Here is a 27,081-nt window from a genome sequence, read left to right as displayed (position 1 = left end):
ACAGACTAGATTAGAATATTGCCTCCTTTGCAAAATCCCTTTGGGGTGAATAAAATAAATTTGGATGAAACTTCTAATCTCTACTATTATACAACCACTGGTATTTCTGTCAATAGGTTTTGTTGGAATCTGCCGGCAATGTGTTAATTAAAGAAAGCAGTCGAACTGGTCCATCATTGCATATTGTCTCTGAAAGGTAGGCCAGTTTTCCATTATAATTATTACAAAATTTATTACTGAGGCCTTATGATTAAGAGTCTGTGCCTTGCACCACTCAGAAGCATCTTTGAATGATAATGGCAATATGAAGGCCAAGTGCTAAATTTAGTGTAATATTGGGCAAATTTGTGGGGCAAGAGTCAGTGACGAAGAGATTAGAGCTTTTTTCTAGCTTGTCTTTTGCAAGATTTGAAAAGTAGAACATTCTGTAAATTAACGAAGTGAACATGTTCATGTCACAATTATGGCAGTTTGTGGTTTTCACGTCACACAAGTATGACGCAAATAAAAAATGAAACCACTTACCATTCAATTAATTCAGTCAAGAAATTGAGATATTGTCGAAGGGTAATAATAATTATTAAAATAAACAGCATGTCAAAGTTTTAAGGGCTGTGTGATATTCCAAACTCTAGTTATTCTGCAAAGGGTACCACTCAAAATCATAGAGTTTAGTATGGAGACCCCCATGTTGGTTTCCCTCTGAGGGACACCAACATGGCAGCTGGGACCAGTGGAAACATCTGGAGTTTACTTTGGCTCTCTCAAAGCATTTTTTCTCTCTGCTAAGCTTGAAAACATTTGCATTGACTCTTCTTAACATATTGGTTATTCAGGACTCGGAAACACAAGGGGAATCGATATTTTTGTGTATGTGAAGGTAAAAACTCAAAATTTCTACACATCTTTTTTCCTGCTACAAATCCAAGGCATTTTTGGCTACCTTCATTCCCATTTCTTTGTATCACCATACCAAGAGTTCCACCTTAGTATTTTTCCATCTTCCATCAGTTTTCTCCTCCTGCATGCCCATCCACATCAAACTCTATGCAACCACTGCAGCAAGCACCGCAACTATGATTTACAGCATCATTTTAATCCCAATGTATGTATCCTCCAATTTTCTTCAGCATTCATCATTACCCACCTTGAAGCATTCAGTTAATCCATTATTCCAGGAAATGGTTATATATTCTGTCTTCCTTCCAGCACCCGGTATCCAAGGTAAGGTATGATTTTCATTCTATTCTTCTAAGAGTTACCTTTTCATTTCCCAGTACATGCATTAAAGGATGAAAATACAAAAAACTTTAAGCATTGTTAAAAAGGTGCTGATGAGGTATTGCATGTATTATCTGATTTTGCATGTCCCTGTCAGTCTCGTTAGTTCTTTTTTTTCTCTTTGGTGGTGGTGGTAATCCTAAAGCCCAGTTTATAAGCCAAGTGCTCTTCATGGGTTGATCGGACAGAACATAATTTGAATTTGGGTCATTACAAAGCATCCATGAAATCCTACCTTTTAGACTCCAGACATTAAACCCATGGCAAGTAAAGTCATCAGACGTTAGCCAGAGTAAAATCTGTAAGTATAACTCTTAGATGGGAAAGCGTTAAGAGAACCAGTTGAAGTTATCCCATCTTAATTAATTAAAGTGCTACTATGATATAAAAATCGCTTCCTTTTTTTCTTTGGATTTTGAAAGCATGAGTGCTCAACACTAGACTTGTCCAAAGGTTGTTTACTTTGAGTGTAAGTTTTGGATTTCACATTCCGCCATTACTCGCGTTCCAAACTGACGGATTGGACGTCAAAGGGTTGGATCTAGGGAAAAGTGGCGTCCGTTACTCACTTGCTTATAATTTCAGCATGTAAACGCTGCTTATTATATATGCAAAACACAAGTTTAGAAGTCGGAAAGCCCGAAACTCTGGTGCTGCATTATTAATTCAGCCGCGTACACATGTATAGAGGTTTTGCACGGCAGCCATGTTGCATGGCAGGAACAGTGAAAATGTTTTGCATTAGAAAGAACATTTGTACCATAGGAAAAAGAATCTATTGTTCCTGCCATGCAACATGGCTGCCGGGCAAAACCTCTATTGCATTCTTAAACTAACGAGTCTTTGACGTCATTTCTCCTCGATCCAGCTCTCTCAAGATTTTAAAATTAGTAATGGCGGACCATAGGAAAATTCCGGGTAAAATAGAGACGTGTCCTTTTAAAATCAAGGCTTGAAACTTGGGTCACTTGCTGTTTAGTTAAGATAGTTTTGAATCCAAAGAAAAATAGATTTTGATTTTTTTGGTCATAGTAGCACTTTAAAACAACTGAGGCCTGATATCAGAGACTGCTCGCAGATGAGGCTTATGGCAGGTGAAAGTTTTAAATGGCAAAAAAAAAATCCTTTGTAATGCTTGTAAGGCAATAAAACTTTCATCATGGTTTAAGTTGAATTCATGGATCCAACATTTCAAGTTTCTGGTTTTAAAGTTAACGTGTAAAAGACGCGTGATTTACCAAATATGGTTTTGGGTCAAACCATACAAAGGAATGTTAAATAGAACACACTTGGCAAAAAAGGATGGATTACTGTAGAGTTAAAAGAATTCGACAAATGACTACTTGAAAGGGTCCATAGAGACGGTTTGGTAGTCCTTAAATACTTGAAAGTAATTGACAGTTTTAAAATGTTAACAGATGGACCAAGGCCGTAATTTACTCCTATACCCATGTGCCTGAATTTTGAAACTTGTAATTTATTTGGCAGGAAGAATTACACTGTGTGCTGTCTGTGAGGAGCTTACTGTATGTCTTTGAATGTACCAACGGAATCAGAGAGGGGATAGATCAGTGCTGCTGTCTGTGGTTGTCTTTGCTTTGTGATGCACGCGATTATAACCATTTTTAGTTAATTTTATGACATTTTGGTCGCTTCTAAGTTTTGCAACTTGTTGTCTTGAGGCAATATTTTGTGGGAAGTACCTTTTCGCTTCCAGGAATGGAACAGTTTCTGAAACAAAACGAGAATAGAATAGGTACATTGTTGTTGGCTGATGGTGTACTGAAAAACAAAATGGAAAGTTCAGATTGAAAATAAAATGAGAATTTCAATCAGACCGATTCTTTCGTTCTAGTCTGCAATCTGGCGCTTGTCGTTTTTCTAGAAACAGAGAAGGGTGACGTCTTTCGCAAACGTTGGCCGTGTAGCACTTGTGTGGGCCCAATTCCCATTAGCAACACTAATGCTCACATGGTTTACATGGGTAGAAAAGTAGCACTTCACATTACCCCTCCAATAGTCAATTCTGCTGAAATATAAGTGCTACACGGGCAACGTTTGCAAAAACGTAAGCCTTGCTTGTACTTATATTCATTGCCGTAAATTGACATCTTAAGTTCCCACGACCTGCGCCCGTCTGACCTTGTAGCTCAGTCGGTAGAGCAGCGGTGATCTAACCCGAACGTCGTGGGTTCAATTAGTATCTCCGACTAACCTTGTCCTTGTGTGGGCCCAATCCATTGGTAGGGCTAACGCTGACATGGTTTACATGGCTAGAAAACTAGCACTTCACATTACCCCTCCAATAGTTAATTCTGTTGTAATTCTAGAAACAGACTTGCGCGCACAAGGGGATTTTCAGTTCGGCTCACTGAAGACACTTGCGTTCAGAAATGTGCCCGGACTCTTCGCTGGCAAATCGAACCGAAGGTCTCTTATGAACCCAATTGATGGTCTGTTGTTGGGCAGTTTTCGTTCAGTTTGTTGGTAATGGACCACGGCAGGTGTCCCGACTAACCGTACTCTCGTACACCCCCCCCCCCCCCCCCCCCTGCCATTCTTCATCCGCCCCACCCCGTCTTTGGTTTTCTTCTTTTTTTCCTAGCTCATCCTAGAGAGTAAGGGCTTGCTGCTTATGTTCCCACCTGTTGATAATCAGTTTAATATCTATAATGATGAAATCGAGAAATACGACAATTCGCACAATTCCGACAGAATGGTAGACTGCTAATCACGTGTGGAAAGGACACAAAATGGACTGCGAGAAGGGACTGTTTAAAGGAAGCTTTGAAACCATGTGACAGGAATCTTCATCAATTGCTAGAGTTTCAAGCAAGAACAGCTTCCAATTTACGCCTTGCCCACTTACTGTTTTTTTAATACGGCTAAATGAAGAGATGAATTCTTCGATGTTGACTCGGGGATGCTCGGAGAACCTACAATTCCGATTACCAGTTCGGACGCTCTACCACTGAGCGACAGTGTCTGTATTCACTATTTCCCGCATCCCATAATGCAATACGTTTTGGGGGTTCTTTACATGAAAACACTAGTGTTTTCACTCGCGTGTTTTTCAACGAAACAAAAGGGTCGTGTTGTACCTCGTTGAACAGGCTTCTGGATTGGCCAAAAGAACAATAGAACGAACAAAGATAACAATGGTTTTAGCACAGAAAACAATAAGAAGTACGACACTATACAGCCGATGAAATGCAGTGTTCAGCAAGAGGTACGCTTTTACCCGGGTAAACAAAAGAAAACGTTTCCATGACAATTGAGTTCAATTCCCGGATTAGTTGGCTACACCAACATGGCCACCGTTCCATTGTTTTAGGTACACCGTGACGTCACGTGAAAACACTTTATACGGGTTATTTACTCTTATGACTGTATCATGCTTCAATGAACTGGATAACCATTGTTTTAATGCAAATTAACCCCCCCCCCCCCCCCTCTTCCCCCCCAAAATGAACTTGATTATGGGATTGATAATAGTAGCGAATAGGAGATTCGTGCGGAGCCAGGCCATTAATGGGCCATTTCCGAGTTGCTGTTAGTCTCGGTTTCGAAGTGAGTCTTGGTGCTCAACTATTGTCAAGGAAATGGGTTTGATTTGCATAAGAATACGCAACTCATTTGCATTTGAATGATTGTGCATCAGGACTCCCTTTGGAACTGAGGCATGCAGCAACTCGGAGATGGGCTGTTGAACTAGGTTCATGCGACAATTGTCCCGCCATAACGTGGTCTGAGAGGTGTGCGCATAAATGGTTGAAGGTGAGCTTTAGATTCTAGGACGAGAACGACTACGAGTACGAGACTTTCTCAGAACAACAGTGAGCGCGCGCAAACCAGCGTCATTTTGACGGGAAAAACTTGATACCGTCGTCATTTTAGTACGAGGTTTTGCAAACATGTTGTCGTGTCAAAACAAGTCAACAACACGGTTACAGTTTTGGCATTTCTTGATCAGAAAAAAAGTTCAGTTACCAGCAATAAGAATAACTGAAGAACCTATACTGCAAACAAAGAGTAAAATTAATCGTCCGGGTCTTAAATTTCCAAAGTATTTTCGCTAAAATCGGACGATCAAATCTCGTACTCATTCTCGTCCTCGTCCTAGAATCTAAAGCTCTCTACTGTAGATCCGAGCAGTCCCTCTTTCGCCGCTTAGTCGAGCGCAAAGAGAAGGATCTGAGCGTTCGTTATTTGCGATAGAGGAGAAAGACATTTCCGCTTTCATTTCCAGGTGATCTGGTGACGTAATTCAGAGGACTGGGGATAAATTTTTTAACGCCGTATCCCACAACCGCGCGCGGCCGAATTTCAGAATTCAACATGGCAGAGGCGAGGTTTGATCTCGTCGGGTCTACTTGAATGTTCATTCAGTAACAGCGTATCTCGTGCCTATCTTCTCTTTGCGCTCGACTAAGCGGCGAAAGAGAGACTGCTCGTAGCCTAGACACATTGCTAGTTGCCTGCGACTAAATCGCACTTAATATACATTCAGGAGAGGATTTGTCACAAGAAAGTTATTTGTGGTAGACACAGAATGATCTGTTGAGTTTTGGCGATAGAGATACCGTAGGGAATTTGGAAACAACACCTAAGGCCGCGCGCGGTTGTGGGATACGGCGTTAAAATTTTTCTTCCCCGTTCAGTTACATGAATTTAACTGTAGACTTTAAAATTTTCTCGTCAATTTAATTTGAAAAAGCACGCTATTAAGTTCCAATATTTGTAAAGAACATGAAGGTCGACAAGGTTGAACCTGAACCATAAGCGACATTTGCATCATTGGCCGTTTTTATACTAGAGATGCATAATCAAGCCAAGCCGAATTATGCGTCTCTCGTGTTATCTGAGACGCATAACTCGTCTGGGACGAACTTATGCAGACATTTTTTTCTGCGTCTGTTAAATTCGTCTAGTATAAAGACGGGCGCAAGACGCATAATTCATCTGGACGAACTATCCAGTTTAGTGCGTCTTCGAAGACGCATTAAAGTAGATACTTTGTCCAGACGCATAATGCGTCCTGTGCTCGTCTTTATACAAGATGAATTTAACAGATGCAGAAAATATGTTTGCCCAAGTTCGTTCCAGACGAATTATGCGTCTCTAGTATAAAAACGGCCATTGGTAAACACTAGACCATCGAGACAAGCCGACGAGCAGGTGCGAGTTTTTACAATATTTAAATAGATACCCATCACCAAAATTGGAAGTTAACCGGTTTCAAATGGGTGTTGGACTTAAGTACTGAGAAAAAATGGCCGCGCCAAATCTGGATTAGAGGAGGATTCCCTCCTTTTGGATTCGTTCCTCCTCGAATGCAGACTTCGCGTGGCTATTTTTTCTCGTGCGTATCTTCTCCTTACGCTCGACTTAGCGGCGAAAGTGAGACTGCTCGTAGTCTAGACACATTGCTAGTTGCCCGCGACTAAATCGCACTTAATATACGTTCAGGAGAGGACTTGTCACAAAAACGTTATTTCATACATTTCAGGGTAATATACATGATGCTTTCACCTGAATTATGAAGTTCTAGCGAATCTCCTCAGATAATAAAGAAATGAACTAGTGGCAATCTCGGATTAATGAAGTTCGACAGTCGCTTTAGAAGCAAAGCAGAAGGGTAGGGAAAGAAAAAATATTCAAAGGTTCGCAGTTTGAGGGTGCGAGCATGTACTACTTGAGATGGTTTCAATAGGGGCCGAGTACTTTGTATCACCGAGGCCACGTGTGTGAGACAGTCCAAGGTGGCATCGAAAAGCTGAAACGGCCTGGCTTCTGATTGATACCCGCGGGACTGATCAACGACGTAAATCACGGTATACGTTCTCCTACGTCGAACGCAAATATGGTAAAGTTAGCAAACGCCAAAAATACCAGTTGCTATCTACATCTTAAACAAAACCGGCAACGCCACGAGACACCAGGATTGATGAAAAGGAAAATCCTGCTGCGCGCATTTCAATGCATTACTTTCCCGTCCTCTGCAAAACTACAATGTGAACCTTTCAAATTTAAGGATTGACGGCAAACTGAGTTGAGTATACATAAACTTATTTTATTCTCCTCTGCATTTACTTCAGCGGCTTTCCTATTAATACAGGCATGGGTTACTTCACCAAAAATGCGCAAATCGAACAAGGTGCATTGAAGTGTCAAAAAAATACGATCGCGAAATTGTCCGTCCTCAAGTGACGTTTCCATTCGCGTTCAAGTCGTCATTGCGAAACTTTCCTAGAAAAAATTATGTTTATTTACACTGAGGGGGGTTAACGTATATTGGTATATACTAAAGCAGTGGATAGCGTTAAAGGCGATCTCTGATTGGCTTCTCAAACTCCAAATATCCTTTGCTATTCACCTCCGAGCAACTCGCGCTGGATTTGACAGACAGACAGACAGACAGACAGACAGACAGTTTATTCTCTAAAACATAAACAGCTTTACAGAGAAGTTTAATCAAGACTTAATGAGAAAAGGGCAAAAATTGTTAAACTAATACCTTGCCCTAAAAGTTGGAAACATATAAAAATTACCTAATTAATTAAGTGGATACAAAAGAATAAGACACACAGTACACAAATACACACACACATGCATAAAAGAAATATATAAATTAAATATGAGCAAAATAAAGCAACCATGTCAATCAGCATTAATTTTATTAGTATTGGGATGAGTAATGACTGAAAAGGGAATTCTTAAAAAGTTTTTTAGAATGCCTAGAGCGGATACAAAGGGGAAGATTATTCCAAAAATAACGTCCAATAATAGTGGGAGAGAACTTTCTGATGTTTGTTCTGTAAAAGGGAATATACAATTGTCGTAAAGAGACATTGCGAGTGGTATAGCTACAACAAGTTGCAAAAAATGGTGAGACACTCCCGTTAAAAAACACCTTTTCTACCTTTCCATTCCCACCAAATCTAGAATTTAATCATTTCCCACCTCCCCCCTCCCTCTCCCTCTTTCAATGTTGACCGTTCAAGTTTTCCACATGATTTGGTATTGCTAGCAACATTGATAAGGGGGGGAAGGGGGTCGCAGTGTGGGAGAGATGGGGGAAGCTACAAACGCGTCAAGAAGGCAAAGTGTCTCCACTATTTTTGCAACTTGTTGTAGCGCTGGATTTGCGCCCGAAAATATTGTAATCGTTGTAGTTGAGTTAAAATCATCTTTTGGTGCTATATTATCTCACTGTTTTAGTAGTGACACTCGGCTAGTTGTGGCGGACATTTACCCTGCCGCTTGGCGGCTCGTGTAATATCCAGCACGAGCCACCTCCACTAATTGTTAAGTAAAAACTAGACCACTGGATAATGCAATTCTAGAGTTTTGATTGGCTTAGCCATCGTGGTATATTTAAGCGTTATTCCATGAGCGCGCGTTGGATATGAGTTGGCTATAGCCAGTCTCATATCCAACAAGCGCGAATGGAATGATTGTTTTATTAAATTCCTTAAACTCCAAAAGTTTGGAAGTACGAAACACGAGCGAAAAAGGGACAAAATCCTAGCGAAATCGAAAAAACTTGATGAAGATGCGGTGTTGTGTAATACCCAATGGTCAGACAGACGCAGGCTCGTCACAAAAACATTTCTTACCTTTTCGCGTACTTCTAAGCTTCGAAATTGATCCAAACTTTCCACAAAAACGTTCTTTATACCACGAGAAATTTCGCTTCTGGCGCGAAAATGTTTAGTTTAGCAACGCAAAGTGCGATCATTTACCTTATAAGGTCAAAATACGGTATATGAGCTGATAACCGAGATTGAGTGAGCCAATCAGAGCACGAGAATTGCATTATCCGAGGTTGAGAATTTAGTAAAAGATATTAAACCGTGCCCTACGCATGTTTCGTTTTTACAGAATTAAGTAGGGAAGATTTATCGATAATTTGTGGACGTTTTTAATAAAACAATTATTCTACTCTCGCTTGTTGGATGAGAAGATTATAGCCAACTCGGCGCTACCCTCCTCGCTGGCTATCTATCATCTCATAGACAACGCGCGCTTGTGGAATAGTTTTTAAAGATAACGTAATGGAGAGATTTGGCAGCATGTTTCCGGCAAACGTAAGACTGAAATTTAGTCCACCAAAAACTCACGTGACAATTCCGTACATTGACGTACAGTTCACAGAATATACATTCCCAAACCTTTCGGGACTGATTGCACAAAGGGAAAATGCTGGGTACCAGATAGAGAGTTGTGTCAGAAGGTATCAATGTTTTGGCGTTTTACCACAGATCTGGAGTATAAAGGTCTTCAGTAGCACAGATTTCAAAACGGGTACACCTTCAGTGAATGCGTTGAGTAAATGTACCTCCGTTGACTACTTTTAAAATTTGATTTCCACAGCTAGCAAGCCTTGCCTCGTAGTCTCGTCGGATACCTTCTGAGAGGCTCGAGTCTTTTACTCTTCTGAATCTTTGAAGTAATGTTTAGCATACAGGAAAAACAAGCTATGCCTTATTAGTATTCTTTATATAAAGAATACTAACGAGGATTGTTTTATCAAGATATAAAGTTCATACACGTGACTGTTTATCGGTGTTTGGATAGGCTGTTACACTCATGAATTATTAATGAGTTTGAACTTCCGGTCAGTAAGAAATCAGTTTGCTTAACGTAATTTCACCGCAACAGAGAAGGCGGGTTTCCGGTGGAAGTTATCTAGTATGTTATCTGTTAAAACAGTCGATATTTCATTTTCTACGATGGCTCATTAACATTTTCAAAACCACGGCACTACTTTCAAAGTTTCAAACTGAGTGTAGAAAATAATAACAGGATAACGTTGGGTTTGCACAATTTCTGCATTTCGTGATTGGATAAACAATTCGATGCCACACTCCAAGCAGAAGCAAAATCAAGCCCGGCGTTTAGTGCCGGCGACAAGTAATATATACAATAAAAGCGACAGATCGGTATCACATTTACAAACTCGAGACGAAGCCGAGAGTTTGGAAGTGTGATACATATCTGAATTATTAATGACTTTTATAAGTAATTTTTATGTTCCTGCTGTGATTGGGCAAAGTAATTTGATTTCAATGCAACCCACTGAAAAACACTTAAAGCAAACTCTATGTTGCGATGAGCTCCATTGGAAATCTTCCTCAAGTTCCAGGTTCTTTCCAGTTTCTCCTAAACAACATAAAGAAAATTTCATCAGCCACCATGCCATTCAGAAAAGCCAAGTTACAACCTTATAACACGATTTAGAGTGTTCTTTCATATACACCTACAACAAACCTACTACCCACACTAAACAAAACGAGTACTGTGATTCAGGTTCAAATTTAAATGAATCTCGACCGGGATACAGTTGCACAGTTGCGCAGTTGTTCCCCGCGCCAAATACAACAGCCCTTTACAATATATATATAACAAAGCACTAAATGTCTGGTCCGTAGGGAAACTAGTTAGTTTTGTTTTCCCTCGAGTCCTGGACTCTCGGGAAAACAAAATTAAGTATTTCCCTCGGAACCATACATTAAGTGCATAATGTTAAGAGCGGAACTGTCACTGCGTTATTCTTCTTTGTTGACTAGATGAGATGTTTGTATAGCGTTTGAGCTAGACTGTGATTGGTGCGACAGGTGAATTGTAGCTGCCTGTGCATAGGTGTCTCTTCAACAATCGTAAGAGAATGTCACTCATTTTCGCATGATTGCACTGTAACCCAATCCTGTTTGCTTCAAGTCCTTCACATCCTCGAGGAGAGCTCTATTTTGCTGTATTTCCTCCTTTGTCCAGTTTCATGTGCAGCATTTAAGCATGCATTTTTTTCCGTGAGATAAAAGTATGATAGACAAAAAAACTAAGGCTGTTGTGTTGTGGTCTCGCACACATTAGCTGTCTGAAATGGTCCCCCACAAAACATTTGTTCACATGATCATGCAATCCGCATGTGCACATACCAAGTGTTCTGGAAGAGTGTTCTACCACAGACCGCCATTTACAAGCGACTTAGTACCTCGTACACCTTGAGGACACAGGTCTTGACAAGAGCAATGAGTGAAGGGGCGGGGTATATTTGTAACGAGTAAATAAAGCTCTGAAATTTGGTCTCAACTGGCCTTTTAGGATAAGTCAGGATAAACTGGGTATTTACTGCGCGTAAAAAATCCACAAGAGACAGATGACGGAAAGCAAAAGGAACAAAAACCAAGCTATAAAGTGATTATTCACAAACAATGGTTACTCTGCCTGTTCAACGGTGTTCGATACTCGAAATAAGAATCGTAAATTGACAACGACAGCCGAGAGCCAACTTCCTGAGCACTTTAGTACGCGGACTTTGAATCTTACATTTACCACATCATATAATACGTACTTAATTGACCAATCTCACTAAGGCCTTTTCAGAGCCGATAAAACATCAAATGACACCAAAGTTTTAAAAATCCAACCAAACCAGTAGGCTATTATCTTAACCGATGCTGGACGAAACTATTTATTACAGAACTAGTAGTAAGATGGTAACGGAGAAATTGGCACCTCTTTTTTTATACTCTCTCGAATTGAAGCAGTCTTTGGTAAGGAAGTAGACAAAAAACGTAAATACACCTTCCTGTTCGTAAAGAAACTTAACTTTACTCTCCTATTCTCCAAATACTAAGCACACAGTAAAAATTATTGTCTGGGGAACTATCCATCGATGATTTTCTCTTCAAACCTGCAGTCAGGTATTCCTTTGAAATTAGAGAACGTTCGGTTATAATGAACAACGGTCGATTAGTTACTTTAACAACGAATACTTATGTGTGATGTTTTTCTTTCTTCGTGAGATGCTTAAGAAATGAAAAAAAAAAAAAAAAAGCAAAGAAAAGAAAACGTGCCAGCTATTTGAACCAAATTTGAATGTTCATTAAAATTGTTTTGCGCACGCACCATTGCTTCGATTTTGTTTTAATTGCCTTTTTTGTAGCTGGATAGTTATGGTTGGATCGAACCCAACCGAGAGGCGCCGAACCCCTATAAAAAAAGGTTGAAACTCTGCTTTTCTAAAATATATTCTTTTATGACTGTATTGATTATTTCTCGGCTAAACGATGCAGTTTTATTTTCTGGATAATAAAAGTTACAGCATCAAAGTTTTTACCCATGTCGTGCCACGATACCACGATACTGATTCCGAATTCGCTCCCTGCCTTTGTTTATTCCCTAACATATTTTGTCTTTGTCTCCCTGTTCCCACTTTAAACTGACCTCGATCCTCAAGAAAAGTCCACTTGAGTTTCCCAATGCTTTACTAAACGAGCAACGTAGCAACAACTAGTTACAGAAAACTAAATTCATTTCAAGAAAAAAACTTTATAATTGTGTTTTACCAATTTTTAAAATACAATCAAGAGATTAGCTAGAACGCACTCAACGCTATTTGAGCCCGGCCTAACCTGAAGACTAAAAAAAAACGTCTCATTACTGAAGAAGCAAACAAAGAAATCATGCTATTGTTTCACTTTGTAGCTTTCAGCCGAGGATGATGAAAATGGAATTGGATTAAAAATTTAAAAAGTAAGTAAACGACAGAAATTAAGAGAGGCCTTACGCTACTGTGAATGTGATGGATGAACAACCTTCGTTGATCAACAGCAGGAACTTAGCTCTTCACAATTAGCATTTGGCTCGGGTCAAGCCAATTTCTCCTCAAATTCCCACAGCCTGCTCCCATCTGGCATTGCATGCAGCAACGATGAGATTCGGGGGACGTTTATGTTTTTAGTATAAATTCTTAATCCAACTAAAATTCATCAGTGATTCGATTTTTCTTGGGTTGTTCGTTAGTTAATGAATGGGTTCAACCCAGTCTCCGACTTGACAGTTCCCCTTTAAAATCAAGAATAATTTTAACACTGACGGTAGCGCAGGGATAACATAGAAGATAACGCAAGTCTTTGCTAAGATGGATAAAGGAGACATACGTTCGCTTGCACGATCAATTTCTGAAACGTTTAACGGCTACTTTTACATGAGCTTCGAAGAGAATGAGAACGACTCCATTGTTTCAAAAAGGGAAACGAATTTTTTAGCATGCAACTGTATGAAAATTGATAAAGTGAATGATCGCGAGATTCAAACATTACGCCACCTTGTAAGGAAAAGCACACAAAACAATTACTGCTCAGGGCTTTCATTAAAATGGTCGCCTATTTCAAAGTACAACAGACATTAGAACCATAGAGAAAGTCAACACAAGAAAGTACGGCTTTTCCATCATTCAAATGTTTGTTACCACTTTACTACAACGTTGCTCTGAAAATATTACATTTGTCTTAATTTTCAACTGATACTCTTCAAACACAGCCGTCTACTGCAAAACCGTCTGACTAAGATCGTGTGGTGTAAGAAATAGCTCAAACGGAAACTCCATGAGAACTGCTTGGTAGCAACCATTTGAATGGAGACGGTTTAGAACTTCCTTGCAAGACTCAAAAACTCAGCCACCTTGTTGGTGTACTTAATATGATCAAAGAAAATACCGCGCTGGGGCTTTCATTGTTGTGGTTTTGCTTTTGGATTTACTAAAGAGAAAAAACAGTTATTTACTTTTCATGCAACTCCACAAAAGTTGGAGCCACTTTGTACAATATATAATCGGTACAAAAGGAAAATATTGCCAACTGAGTAATTCATTTGAATCCAAGTCTAAGTTTTCCAAACTTAACGACTACAGAGTTGGGTAGACTGAGAAAAACTGAGACAAAAAATAGATTCAACACAGGGAAGAATTGGTAAGGAAAAAGTCATGCAACCCGAATAAACAAAAGGCAACTTGACCTTCGAAAAGTTAATTTCCATAAATTTCAATATTGGCCTTTCTCGAAAGTAACATATGGCATTCTGGCACGGAAAGGGATGGTCACGGAAACTGTCGCTTCTCTCGCTCAATCGATCGTCAGAGCTAAGAAACTGTAATGTGATATTTTTACCCTTGGTTACGATCTTTTAAAAGGTTTTGTCATGGCCTCGCTTATGAAATAGCCTTGACAGTGCAGCTCTGTAAAATTCACCGCAAACAAACAATAAGGTGTATATCCTGAACTAAAACGCCTTGGAAACGTTTATCACAAAAACTGGATAAAAATCAACCGATACCCTATCACGTTCAATTCCAAATAATAAGGTCTCGATTACTTGTGTGCACCCAGCGATATTAAACCGTAAACAAAAAGGCGTATTCCCCCCGAAAAATCCTCAACTTAGCACTAATCATAATTATCATACTTTTATACCGTTATTTATTCAATCCCAATGTTAATTAAAAATGAACGGGTAAGAAAAAAAATCCGCCTTGTTTTGTTGAAGAGAGGTCTTTACTAGCCCATATAGCGCTGCCTTGTGCTTTTTTGCACTGGCTGAATGGAAAATAAAATACCGAAAATAAATGGCGAATTGTAAAATTACAACACATTTGCCTCAAGGGATAAATCGATGGCTAATTAAATGCAACTGAAAGTTACGTGAAAAGCTGTACCCAAAAGAAGTTGGAGAATTTGGTGCAAAAAAACAACCACGAATACCTGTAGAAAGCAAGCTTTCCAGGGTTCTTTCGACAGCTCAATCGGCTGAATTATTGTGAGTGTAAAAATAAGCTCTTTTCGGATTGCCAATGAATAAAACCATAAAGCTGACTTACTCGTAACGACTCATCGCAAAACAGATAAAATACGGAGCGTGTTTTTTCATATACACAAATTGCATGGTTTGCCCCCTGTTTCGAGATCGTTCTGGAAACAAAAGCGATACGAGAACCCTACGAGGTTACATCGAAACAAAATATCACTAAAGTGAAATAGGTCCTGTCGAGTGACCATTGTTCATAATAAAAAAAGAATTACAAAAGACGAAAGGGACCTTCCTGTATGCAACGTAGTATGTGCAACGTAGTCTTGGCAAGTGAAACAAAGTTTCGAACCCACAAAATATTACATAACTCCGCAAATGATTAAAAGGGATGGAAAATCTTAACGCTAAATGAAAGGCAAACAAATTAAAGAGTAGTTGTTCACCCGACGTTTTCTTCGTATTAAGTAATCTTTTAAAGCATGAAATTTGAAACAAATGAACCTCGACAAAATACGTTGCCAATAAAAAAACGTTAAGTTTGAACAGCTTTCGAGATTCGCAGACAATTCACGATGTAATTTCACATGAGTTTACGAGTTTAGTTCAACAAGTAAACATTTGTTCGACAGTTTTTTTTCATTGAAGTAAAAAGCGACTTATTCAGGACATACGCCAATATATGCTAAGTTCTTTCTAGCCATAATTCGAAACAAACAAACTCTTGTTTGTTTGTTTCGAAATCTTCGACCTATCCAAGAATATTAAAACTAGATTCTTTTGAAAACTGACGGAGAGTTTTTCTCGTGTTCAAAAGTGACTTCCGCTCAAAACAACCTCATGTTACACAGCTGTTATCATATGTCATTTGCAGGTAAGACCCGTTAAGACTTTTTCGAGGAATTATTTGTGCAAAATAGCTAATCTTGCAAAAACTCTTGGAGGAATCTGGCCCAGCGCTCACATAAAAAAGTTGTTTATTTGGATCAGCTGAGGTTATCGTACTCGCTTTCACAAACCACAGCATTTAAAAGTAATAAAAGTGAAATAAAAACGATTTTAAATCATTCAAGGCTTTTCCCAACCCCTGCTATGCGAAAGACCCGTCGCGCTGCGAAAGTTTTGCAAGCCAGCGGAAAAACTAGAAATTAATATTTTTATTACTGCTCTTTTCGACTGTTTCCAAAGGGGAGGTGCATGGAATGAGCACACCAAATTTCATAATCACCTCGATTAAAAAAAAAAACGACTGTTGTTTAGCCGAGACCGGCTTTTCGAAGACAGATTGGCTTTTGGCTTTTAAGAATATCATTTTGCTAGTAATTTCAGAAATTCTAGCAGTTCGCAAAAAAACGACAATCTTTCTGCAACATATATAGGAGAAATGAAGAACAGGTGCTTTGCAACCATACAAATTTTCTCTAATGTTGAAAAAACCCTTGATGTTTCATTTCAGGTTAAGACAACTTGCATCTCATGCCATATTTGAAAGAAAAATGTGAATTCGTATGGGAAATATAGAGTAAGGAAAAACCATAGTTTCCCCGATTAACCACAACCTTGCTGAATCTCTGCTAGACACAGGCCACGTTGCACATTTGTAAATCATGATCTTCAGCGAACGAAATCATTCAAATTCTTAACAAGCAGCTAAATACACAAAATGTGTAATGTTCTTGTGACCGTCCACAGATTACTAATGAAAGAGCAAAATTCAGGCACTCGAAATTCAAAACAAATATACCAGATGTTAAAACAGTGCTTTTACTTATGAAAATAAAAGCTTAGGCTTCTTCTATCAACCGTAAAACAACGTGTTGCCCAACAATCAATTCTTTCAACTCTGCTACAAGCAATCAACGATGTTTAAACAAAATACTCTCGTACGATATTAATTTCGCACTACGAAGTCTTTTGGAGCGAAAACGATGCAAATAATATCACCTCACATAAATACTACATGGTTTCGACTCTCCATACGAAACAAAATTTCATATTATTTTTCCCCAACAAATAAGATATGCGAATTTAAAATATCTCTTGTCTAACTACTGAATTCGTTGACAATTTTTTTTCCAAACCTGTTCGTTGATAGCATACAGAATTTTAAACCGGAGTATTATTTAGAAGTATAATTAAAGTGCATGTCGCTTGAATGAAAAGACAATAAACTCTTGGGCAGTTCGCACAGAACGTTTGACATCTGTTAGAGATCGTTTTAAGTACTTACAATAAAAGCCGAAGTTATTTTTCCATGTTTCACTGTAAATTTCTGACCAACTTTGATGCAGCTTACACTTGATTCGGCAATTTGTTTTCGAACGCAGAGGTTCGAAAGCAAGAATTTTCAACGCTATGAACCAAGTCAACCAAGCCAGGCCCAGTATAGCGCTGAGATGGAGTACAATAATACACTAAGTTTAAACAACATTCTCACAATTCAAAGACAGGTTAATCCCCAACTTCTTCTGCAATTGAAATGCGCTTGATTTTACATATAAGTTTATAATAGTAATTTATAATTAGTTAGCTGCATGATAGTTTTGAAATCTAGTGATCCGCCGCAAAAACGAAATTTCTTTCACGCCGTTCGAGGCCATTATCTCAGAATATCCTTGGTCTAAGAATAGGGAAGCATCCTTTTTAGATATCACCAACGACAGAGAGAAATTGGAAACAATAAGCGAAACTAGTCTGTTCGATGTCTGTTGTCATGTGGCTTTAGTGACTAAAAACTGGTCGAGAACAGTGGCGTCTTAGCGAGTTTTTGTTCGACTTTGGATCCCTTTTGCTTTTTATGGAATCTCTTGCTTGTACATCAAAGAAAAAAACAGAAAACCACTTAAATTCAAAAGCCTTCTCATATGCTAAACACCTTGCCTAAATTGTTTATCTCATCCACACTTCGCGCGCACAGGAAAACTTTCTGCAATCATAGATTCGTTTTGCAATATTCTAATTAGCAAACAGTATTATTTGAAGAATAATCGCAAGGTATTAAATTCCGACTAGGGCATAACATAGTACAAGCTGAAAGACTGCGCTATTTAATCCTAGCCAGCCATTACGTCTTCATTTTTTAGTTCCTCGCAGCATTGCATCAAAATTAATTGTCCTTCTACAGTGTTTGCACAGCCCAAACAGCAAAACTGCTCTTTAAAAGGCCATTGTCTATGGAGAAATGCTTTGCAGAATGAAACAAACATTCGAAAGAGAGTATAATTTGCTTCACACGCAGAGAGAAGTTGTGAAGTACTGACGGAGGATAATTTGGCAGATGTTTTCAAGAAACGCAATCGTTAAACTTAATTTAGTCGAGAGATCGATTTTTTTCTTGCTCTAAAAGCAATTGTAATTTGCACAATATGGATTTGCCCACTGCTGTTGGGAGAACAAATAGCAATTATAACTCGCCGCGACACCAGAGAAAACAACTTTATTTAATTCAACCGAGAAACGCCGCGTTCGCCGGGCAGAACTTTTATAGGCATAACAGGCGGTGAAAAAGTCCTTCCTAAAACACAGTTGGATATATTATCAAACTACGTTCAAACTTAGTAGGTCAGCATTAAAAGACATTTTTAAGGAAGCCGTTTCAAAGCGACCTCGCAGGAAATCTTTTGTTTCCCGTCATAAAAGCTCTTTCCTAAATGCCTTCAGGGCGATCCAAATTACCACAAACAAAGTCGAAAGTCGCTTTCAGAAAATATCAGACACCGTTTAAGCCTTATGACTTCAGGAAATTAACTGATTATTTCTCTTTGTAGACTTTCATCTGTGCTTTTCTACAAGGTTTTCATTTTGAGAAATGCACGCGGCAACAAGGTCCAACTTGCTTTGTAACAACGACGACGAACAAAACCTTTCATTTTGTTGGGATACGGGCATACACTAGGCGAAGAAATTAATTTTCTTAGAATATAAATAATAGTCGAGAAAATAGGTTTCCGCTGATATAAAAAACTAACTCGGATCAAGCTTAAGAAAAGGCTATTTGCACACTTAGTCAGCTATTTTCAAAGCAGCACATTTTAATTGCGAGGGCCTCATTGAGACAAATCAATTAAAAAAAGCACGCATGCGTGGTACAGTGCTATAACAAGACCGACATGTTGAAAACAACTCGGAATGATGAACGCCAAATTAAACTAAAATAAAGACAAATTATTCAATACTTTTTCGTAGCAGAATAAAATATTTCAGTCCTCTACTCAATGAAGCTGGAATAGGTGTAAAGGCTGTTTCCCCAGGGCATATGTCCGAATACTTCAATTACTTTGGTGGTCAACAATGAAGCTTTTGAAAGCGCTTCGCGTTGTATTGCATTTGGGATCACGAAAAGTTAAAGCCATCTTGAACTCGTCGACTTATAGGTAATGAATGAGCTTTAAAACACATGAAATGTGAGCTCGCATAACCAAGCTTGTAAAATCTGTCGATGTGTGTGGCAAACGTCTTGCACGTGTAATCACCATCACGCCCAAAACACTTTACGCCATCGAATTGTCAACGCATCTTAGAATAAATACGCTTGAAGAGCAATTTCGAAATGCCTTCGTTTCCCTGACATCTCACTTCCTTCGCGGTCAATATTTTCCCGATGGCATGCTAAGAAAACCGTTTGAAATTATCAAAGACAAAAAGCTGTCCGAATATTGCCTTCCCTCGATAAATCGAATGTCTGAATTTTGTAAGCGCTTTCGGTGTTTCGAGCAATAGATTGCCAATCTTATCGAAGCAATACGTCTTTTACCTGAATTAGGTTCCGTCATATCATCGGCTTAAATCCGAGAATTGAACTCCTTGTCGAGATAAACGCGGTAAAAACAGCGAGCATTGCGTAAGAATTTCCTCCTTTCTCTTCGTTGCTTTTCTGCGATCCGAGTGTCTCATAAATATGTTAAGGTAGAGTAAAAATATTCAGCTTATTACCATAATACCGACCAAAACGAATATCCTGGATTTTTCACTTTACAAAAATTGTTCACATGTTCAATGTGCGATAAACCAGTTTTCGCTTCCGGGACTCTTTAGCCGGATTGACACAGAAATACATCATCGGTCTCTTGTTGTCCCCTTAAATATGGCGTCACGAGTCCGACGCTCTCAAAATTTTTAAACCGCCATCTTTTTCCTTCCACAAGAAAAACCATCTAGACGAATTTTAAATTCAATCTCGTAAGGGCTTAAAACAGGTCAGCCAAAGGTTCAACTATTATTATACAAGAGCCGAGCAAGTCAAATTATGACAAAACTTTTGGAATCGGCTTTGTTTGTTGAACTAATTAGTTGTCCTACAGTGAATTCTTCTCGCTGTTATCCGTTGATAAGGCGAGCTTGCCCCATAGATGTGGCAAAAACGAATCCTAAGATGGTAAACCGTTTACGGCACTGGAATAAACGTTACGGAACAATAAAAAATTAGGCAATTTAATTTAAGACAGAAAAAACAAGTTGCCACGTTTAGATATCCGTTCTCCACGTTTTGCTCCTGTCGCAATGTACTTGCTCATTAGGCGAAAGTCACTATTCATAGTTCGAGAACCGTTTCGATTTTGACTGCCGGCAACTCATGAATATATTCCCCAATTATGGAAAATAGTTCGAATTTATAGGCATGTTTAGCGAACTCTGAGAACCCGCGAAGCATACTTCAAATGTCAAATATTGTTTGTCTTTGAAGCCGAACCATCGTTCAGTGTTACTATTAAAAGCGACTTGCTCCTCGCAAAATTGTGTCGACAAAACTGAGTGTAACCTGAGACAGCGCAAAATCCCTCACAGTTGAGAAGTTAAGGATAGAAAGGAGACAAAAAAAGTATGCTTCTAAACAGACGAGTGTATTTTTGCCTTCATCTGTTTGTAATTTTTCGTTTTGTTACATGTGGCCATCCACGAAAACACAGCTTCACAAAGAAGCGATCTTTCAGGCCACCGTGAAACGAATTGCCGCTATTCGTAAGATTAGAGTGAAATCAAATAAACTCAAGTAAACTCAACTTCGGTGTGGTTTTCCGTAATAAAGAGAATTTGCAAGAGCGAACTGAATTATCTTAACAACAGGTACCAGAGAAGATCCAAAAAAAAACATGTCTATCTTTTAGACCACGTTCTACACTCACGATAAACGACAAACAAGAACACAAAGAACGGGAAGGCTGCACAGAGTTGAACTCAAAAATTTAAATGCAGAATTCTATAACACAATTCCAGGCAAATTTACAACACGAATAAACCGAGAAAACGAGCACAACTTCAATTCTTATTTTACACAACAGCGAGCGAAAAGCGAAAACAATGTAGTTCAAACCTTACGAGTTAATAAGGGCGTAACACGCAGAAGAAAAGCGGTTAAGTCTTCAGCTTTCATACCAAGACTCGCACCGCAAGCGGGTATATTCTTGATTTTACAAATTCAAGGAACATTGTGCCTATAATGTATGGGGAAATTTAAATAAGAAATTGTTTCTATTTGCATACATCAGGCGTGTTATGAATGAACTTCTCTGCTATGCATCTACGGCTCACTTTTCCTTCCCGTTGCGATTATGCGAAGGAAAAATCTTCGAGAAAAAAAGCAAACACACTCGTTCAAGACAGCGAATATGCTTTCGAAACTAACTTTTCGCTAATCTGAAGACTGAACAGATCCACAACACTAAAAAATATGCCCAAAACCACCGAACGTAACACAAAACAACAGAAAACCAAGACATGGCAAAGTGAACTCAAAACGTTTTAATAGGTTATCTGGAGCTAACGGGTTTTGTACGGTTAAATAGAATAGTACGGTAGCTTTTAGTTTCTCATAGCAAGAAAACAACTCTTAATAACCATCGGTAGAGCTCGGAACACAAGCACATATAAAGCTTGTTACAGAGTAGACAAATTATAAGCATCCATCTTGTATTTACAAATGATGTTGTGGGGAAAAAAGCCCCGAACACGGGCCTGGAAGGAACGAAGCATGTGGCAGAAATATCCATGTTAAAAGAAATTACAATTTAAGACTGTTTTCCCCTGGAATTTTTCTAAACTAAACGCAATACTATAGCTTTCAGGGCAGGTATTTACATACAATAATGCCCATACTATTTTGAATACCTCTTTGCATATCCTACGAGTGGCGGTCGACTTGAAATCGAAATGTTCCAGCCCGCTCACGCTCGCTGAAATTACACTATTTCACATTCACTTAGAGTTCGAGGTTCGCGTACGAAGAAATATCAAGAGTAAATCGAATTAACGGGCTCGTTCGTCCGTACGCAAGTCGAGTTCCATGTCTATTTGAATGATAGAAAAATACATTGTCCACTATTTTGGTTGGGAGTGTAGGGCACGTACAAAGTTTTTATTGTGGTCCTGCGATGTGAGCGCCGACAATATGCGGCGACGAAACATGAGGCGAAGGTACGTGAGGTGAAGAAACATGAGGAGATCCAACGTGCTGGTCATCAGCTCCTCCAGTGACTGAAGCGGTCATTCTCTTTTCTTTTTGCCTTCTGTTGCAAAACCAGACTCGAACCACCTCCTTGTCGAGGCCAAGATTTTCTGCCAGCGAGCCAATTTCCTGCGCGGACGGTTTGGGATTTTTACAGAAGTGGTTCTCCAGAGCTCCCTTGACAGCTACCTCTATGGAGGTTCGCTTCTTGCGCTTTCTACCCTGAGTAGCGAGTTTGTCGATGCCACTCGCAGCTCCATTATTGTTGTCCGCTTCCTCGAGCCACTTGGCTAAAAGCGGTTTGAGCTTGCACATATTTTTGAAACTCAGTTGCAGCGCTTCAAAGCGGCAAATGGTGGTCTGACTAAAGACATTACCGTACAGTGTTCCGAGAGCGAGACCGACATCAGCTTGGGTAAAACCGAGCTTGATTCTTCGCTGTTTAAACTCTTTGGCAAATTGTTCAAGATCGTCAGATGTTGGCGTGTCATCCTGTGCTTCCAAATCGGGGTGAGCTGTGTGCGACGCGTCTGGTCCGTTCGGATTTTCGCGAATGGTTTGAGCGGCTTGAGGGAATGCACCTTGCAACTGCACCGTGCCATTTATCGTGCCATACGAAGGATGAGTTGTTGGAACCGCTTGCATTGCGCCGCTGATGTGGATGCGAGTATGATCAGGCGAGTGAGCCCCATGTGTCGCAGAACTGGGCCAACGTGCTTGGTCTATAGGCATAACGGGGTGACCGCCAGGCCGGTGATGGACGAGAGTTGCACCGGCGATTGTTGTTATTACCGGCGAAGCATCGTCTCTCAACAGTGGTTTGACTTCTTGTAAACTCACCGTGTTTGCGGGCCAACCTACCGCTGTATGGTCTTGAACGACCCACTGATGCGTCGCAAGATGGTTATTTCCAACTCGTTGGTCGTTTAACGAGGCTACGCTCGCTGGGGCAAGATTCTCGTACTTTACAACAGTGTGTTCGTCTCGCACGTAAGCCATGGTGGTCGGATGATTTTGAATGACCCGAGTTTCGCTCTGCGTAGACGCAGAACCGACCTGGTTTGTGTACGGGTTGGTTTGCGCTTCCATTGTAACGAGCTTGGTTTAACTTGCGTTCAGCTAAAACTCAGCTTTTTTGCCGCCAGCCTCATGAACGTGTCCAAAGATCTGTTGATTTCCTGCCAGCTCATTGGACAGCGCTGTGGTGAGTGACATTCTATTATTACTTAATTAATCATGATTCGTAAACGCGAGGACAGCCATTGGCTAAAGGCGCACGGGCGATTCGGTTGTCAATGGCTACAATGCGGCGTGAAGAATATGCTAATTGTTATCTCCAAATCATTTCCCATTGGGCCGTTCTCCGATCCGCTCTTTTGTTCCCTTCGAAACCTCATTACCACAATTGCAAATGAGCTGAAAGCGTTTACAAAATATAATCACGCTAGAACAATGAACTATGCCTGCGTGTGTTCTAATATTAGTAGCATTTGTTCTTTTCGAGATGTGGAGGGCGGGAGCGCCCCCTGAGGGGTGTCATATTTTCTTCGACAGATTGGAAATCCTAAGAGCCAAAGATCTTTTACCTTTTGTTTTGTATTCCGATGTTGACAGCTCAATTTCAGGAGGTTTAACAATCGGATCAACTCTCGAGAAGCGAGTGTGGTGTGCTATAAGCGCAAACCACGCAGCTAAAAAAATTTTAACACTTCCGTAACATGTTTATGCTATTGAATGCCTTTTCGCCGCGAATGAGCTGAAAGTCGTTTAGCGGGGCGGTAAGAAAACTAACATGATCGCCAGCTGTTAGGCGGCGCAGAATCTTGCCAGTACTGGTCATTTGATCCCATGGTCCATTGCTTACGAAGTTACAAAGCTCGTGTTTTTAACTGTTCATAGCAGACAAATATTTGAAAAAAATATTGCTTGACGGAGGGAAAGCGAATGCCGAATAGCGAATCTGCAACGTCAAAGCATAACCTTCCTATCTTGGTTCTAATCTTAGCCTCTTAATACGGAACAATCTTTTTTGTAAAATGCTATTCAGGCAGCCCTATAATGCGGATAGGCCTCGTTTCGCGACTTCCTGAAAGATGGTTATCATTTTGCGCTTATGTTTGCACTGTACAGCTCACAAAAACAATCTTGACGCGAGCGGTTTCACTCTTGACTGATTGATTTTTCTCTGCGATCTCTCACTAATAGCATATTATTGCCAGGACAAAACATTTTTACTCTAACTTTAGGGTGACAGAGCCAACAAACTGGCTCCATAATATCACCTAAATCTTGCTAAAATATCGGCCACAGCGGTCTCAGCTAAGTCAACAGAGAATGCTAAATTGCATTCAAGGGAAAGACAATTAGCTCCTTTAAAGCGTAACGTGGTTTAACCTTCCACTGACGCCTTTAGCCTTCACTTTCATGTTCATAATGGAACCAGCAGGGATTGGCGAAAGAAAAATCGGAAATACGCTAGACAAACTGTTTGGTCGAACTCTAAAAGCGCGATCGCGGTATTTTTTTTTAAACTTAGCAACACGTGCCGTGTTCCTCTCGCGCGAGGAATTTTCCCAATTCTAAACAGATTTGTTTACTTCGGCCGTAAGAAGAGTTCACAATTTCAATTAAAGTCTTTATCTTCATCAAAGGAAAGGCTGTTTGAAGCTATAAGTGATACCCGCGGGACAAAAAAATTGATTTGAAACCCTTTGCAATGTCAACGACGCGCCATATAAATGAATTACGTTACTCGTGGCCTCGAGGCTTAAGCTAATACAAAGTTGGAGATTTAGGCACACAAAACATGCTTTATCTTGTTGCTTTCGAAGCCACGGCTAGGAAAAGCCCGAAGTAGTCGATTAGAAAGTGATAAGAGTAAACACTTCCAAGAATAGTACAATGTTTCCGTCCACATTAGAACTCAACTGCCACAACGCCCTTCGGAAGACAAAGCCGAAGAAAAAACTATCCTGAATCTCGCTAAATGTTTCACTATCACAGTTTTACGTCCCCGCGTATCCTACCAAACTAACAGCAAGACAACCGAAAGTACTTCGGCGAAACTCGCTGAGATAACACGCTTGCGTTTAACAAGTAAGTTGAACCGCTACGAAGAATATCAAATACTCGAAGAGCGGTGATGTTTGCCCAAGAAAAACCACACGACATGAAATACGTTGGTCTACTCACATTAGAAGAGGAATGTGACCGTTGCCGTCTTTCCTCCGTGCTTGAAAAGCAACTTTTGAAACCACAATCCTAAAGCAATGATTTAAAAGCTTTGCGATTCCGTGGCAAAACTTACCCGCATGATTTGGCGTCACCACAAACAATGGGCGACCGAGCGGGTTTCACAGTCATACATAACAAGAAGGAAAAGACATGTTTTGCAATTCACATTCGGCAAAAAAATTAGCATCTATACATATACATGCATGGTTGTACGTAAATACTTGAGTAGTGTTTAAGTTTATATTTGAACGGGCGAACACGATTAAGTGATGAGACTGAGCATTGTACAACTAAGTTAGAAGATTCATATCACAAAGGATGCCTTCGAGTCAAGAAGATGAGTGCTTATGTACTTGAACGCAAGCTCGAAGGAGCATTGCGTTCGGTGTCTAAGACCGACTTTTGTAAAGCGTCGGAACCGCGCTCTACCATTGTTTTCGTGTGTGAAGAGAGTTTGATCCTTAAGTTCTTGACGGCATTAACAGAATTTGGCGGGGCAATGATTTCGCAAGATTTCGTCTTCAACTTTCAAGCACGGTTAAACTGAAATTTGCGAAATCTTGAGCAATTATTGAGCATGACTTGATTTTTATAGCCAAACCAATTCAAAACAGGAATGAAAAAGTTTTTTTAAATAAACCTGAACCTCATTTAAAAGACTAACAATCTCATATAGAAGTAATATTCCATTCACGCTTGCACTTGACTTACCACAGCGATATTTCAAAAATTGAAAAATGGAAATGACGCAAATTTCAAAGTCAGCTTGACTTCACAAGGGAAAAAGGAATAAATTTTCATGGCACGTATTAAATTTTGGTGACAATGGACAAAAAAACACTACTTACATTTTTCGGGGAGAAACCAGATAATGAAAACTCGGTATTCGCGACCAGACTTTCTTAACAACAATAGCCAAACACTATAAATATATATTCGTGTCACTTATCAAGAACTTGGGCCAATGCACAAATGAGAAGTTAAATTGTAGACGGAGGCCACTTTTCGGAGTTTCAATTACTATCGCGAATAAAAGCAATCCAAAAAAAGGTAATACACCATCAAGTCTCTAGATTCTGGAAATGGTTTATAATGTTCATTGATAAGGATTTTGGCGGGTTTGAAATACTGGTCTGGTTCAAGTCCCAGAGGAGAGAATACCTTCAAGGCACTCGGCTATATTTTCAAACTGAAAAAAAGTTCAGAGATTTCTTGAAAAGATCAGCTCTTACCGAGCAAGCATCAGAGAAATTACATTTTTTGTTTCCAGTCATACACCCTGTTTACTATTTCCTGTTATAACTTGAAGAGAAAAAGAATAGAAATTGGAAAAGAACATCCACAGCAACGTGCGCTACAATTCATCGTCTTTATAAACATGTATTATGTCCGAGGAAAGCTCAAGAAGAAAAAAACGTTTGGCAAAATGTATGAGACCAGCACGAGTGACGTAACGAGCAGACCAGGACGATTTCAGTTCTGGACATGCGCATTTGGTTTGGAAGTCGTGTTTTTTTTTTCCTTTTTTCTTTCTT

The 27,081-nt window shown here is 39.7% G+C and overlaps 1 protein-coding gene and 2 long non-coding RNA genes across 4 annotated transcripts in view; 1 reads left to right on the top strand and 2 right to left on the bottom strand.

Moving 5' to 3' along the window:
* The window catches only part of LOC137997109 (uncharacterized), a 10,140-nt gene extending 7,009 nt beyond the window's left edge, over window positions 1–3,131 (top strand). Inside the window, exons 4-6 of one of the 2 annotated variants that reach the window (XR_011122412.1) lie at window positions 117–196; window positions 1,131–1,224; window positions 2,770–3,131. This is a non-coding gene — a long non-coding RNA (uncharacterized lncRNA). The remainder of the gene's footprint in view (window positions 1–116; window positions 197–1,130; window positions 1,225–2,769) is intronic. The other variant, XR_011122411.1, reaches the window with a different exon arrangement.
* Window positions 3,132–8,954: 5,823 nt separating this feature from the next.
* LOC137997108 (uncharacterized) lies at window positions 8,955–26,654 on the bottom strand. Its single transcript, XR_011122410.1, has 2 exons — window positions 25,505–26,654; window positions 8,955–10,446 (listed from the first exon to the last, which is right to left on the bottom strand). It is a non-coding gene; the product is annotated as an uncharacterized lncRNA (long non-coding RNA).
* LOC137997106 (silk gland factor 3-like) lies at window positions 21,035–23,487 on the bottom strand. Its single transcript, XM_068842893.1, has one exon. The coding sequence runs from the start codon at window positions 23,399–23,401 to the stop codon at window positions 22,223–22,225; it is 1,179 nt and encodes a 392-aa protein (XP_068698994.1). The 5' UTR covers window positions 23,402–23,487; the 3' UTR covers window positions 21,035–22,222.
* Window positions 26,655–27,081: the final 427 nt, after the last annotated feature.

The sequence above is a fragment of the Montipora foliosa genome, chromosome 3 (genome assembly GCF_036669935.1).
Source record: "Montipora foliosa isolate CH-2021 chromosome 3, ASM3666993v2, whole genome shotgun sequence".
NCBI lineage: Eukaryota > Metazoa > Cnidaria > Anthozoa > Scleractinia > Acroporidae > Montipora > Montipora foliosa.
The sequence above is the reverse complement of the archived record's forward strand: the minus strand, read 5'-3'. Positions and strand labels throughout refer to the sequence as shown.

Bases quoted from the DNA above. Each gene is read 5' to 3' on its own strand.
- LOC137997106 (XM_068842893.1), bottom strand. From the start codon at position 23,401: ATGGAAGCGCAAACCAACCCGTACACAAACCAGGTCGGTTCTGCGTCT.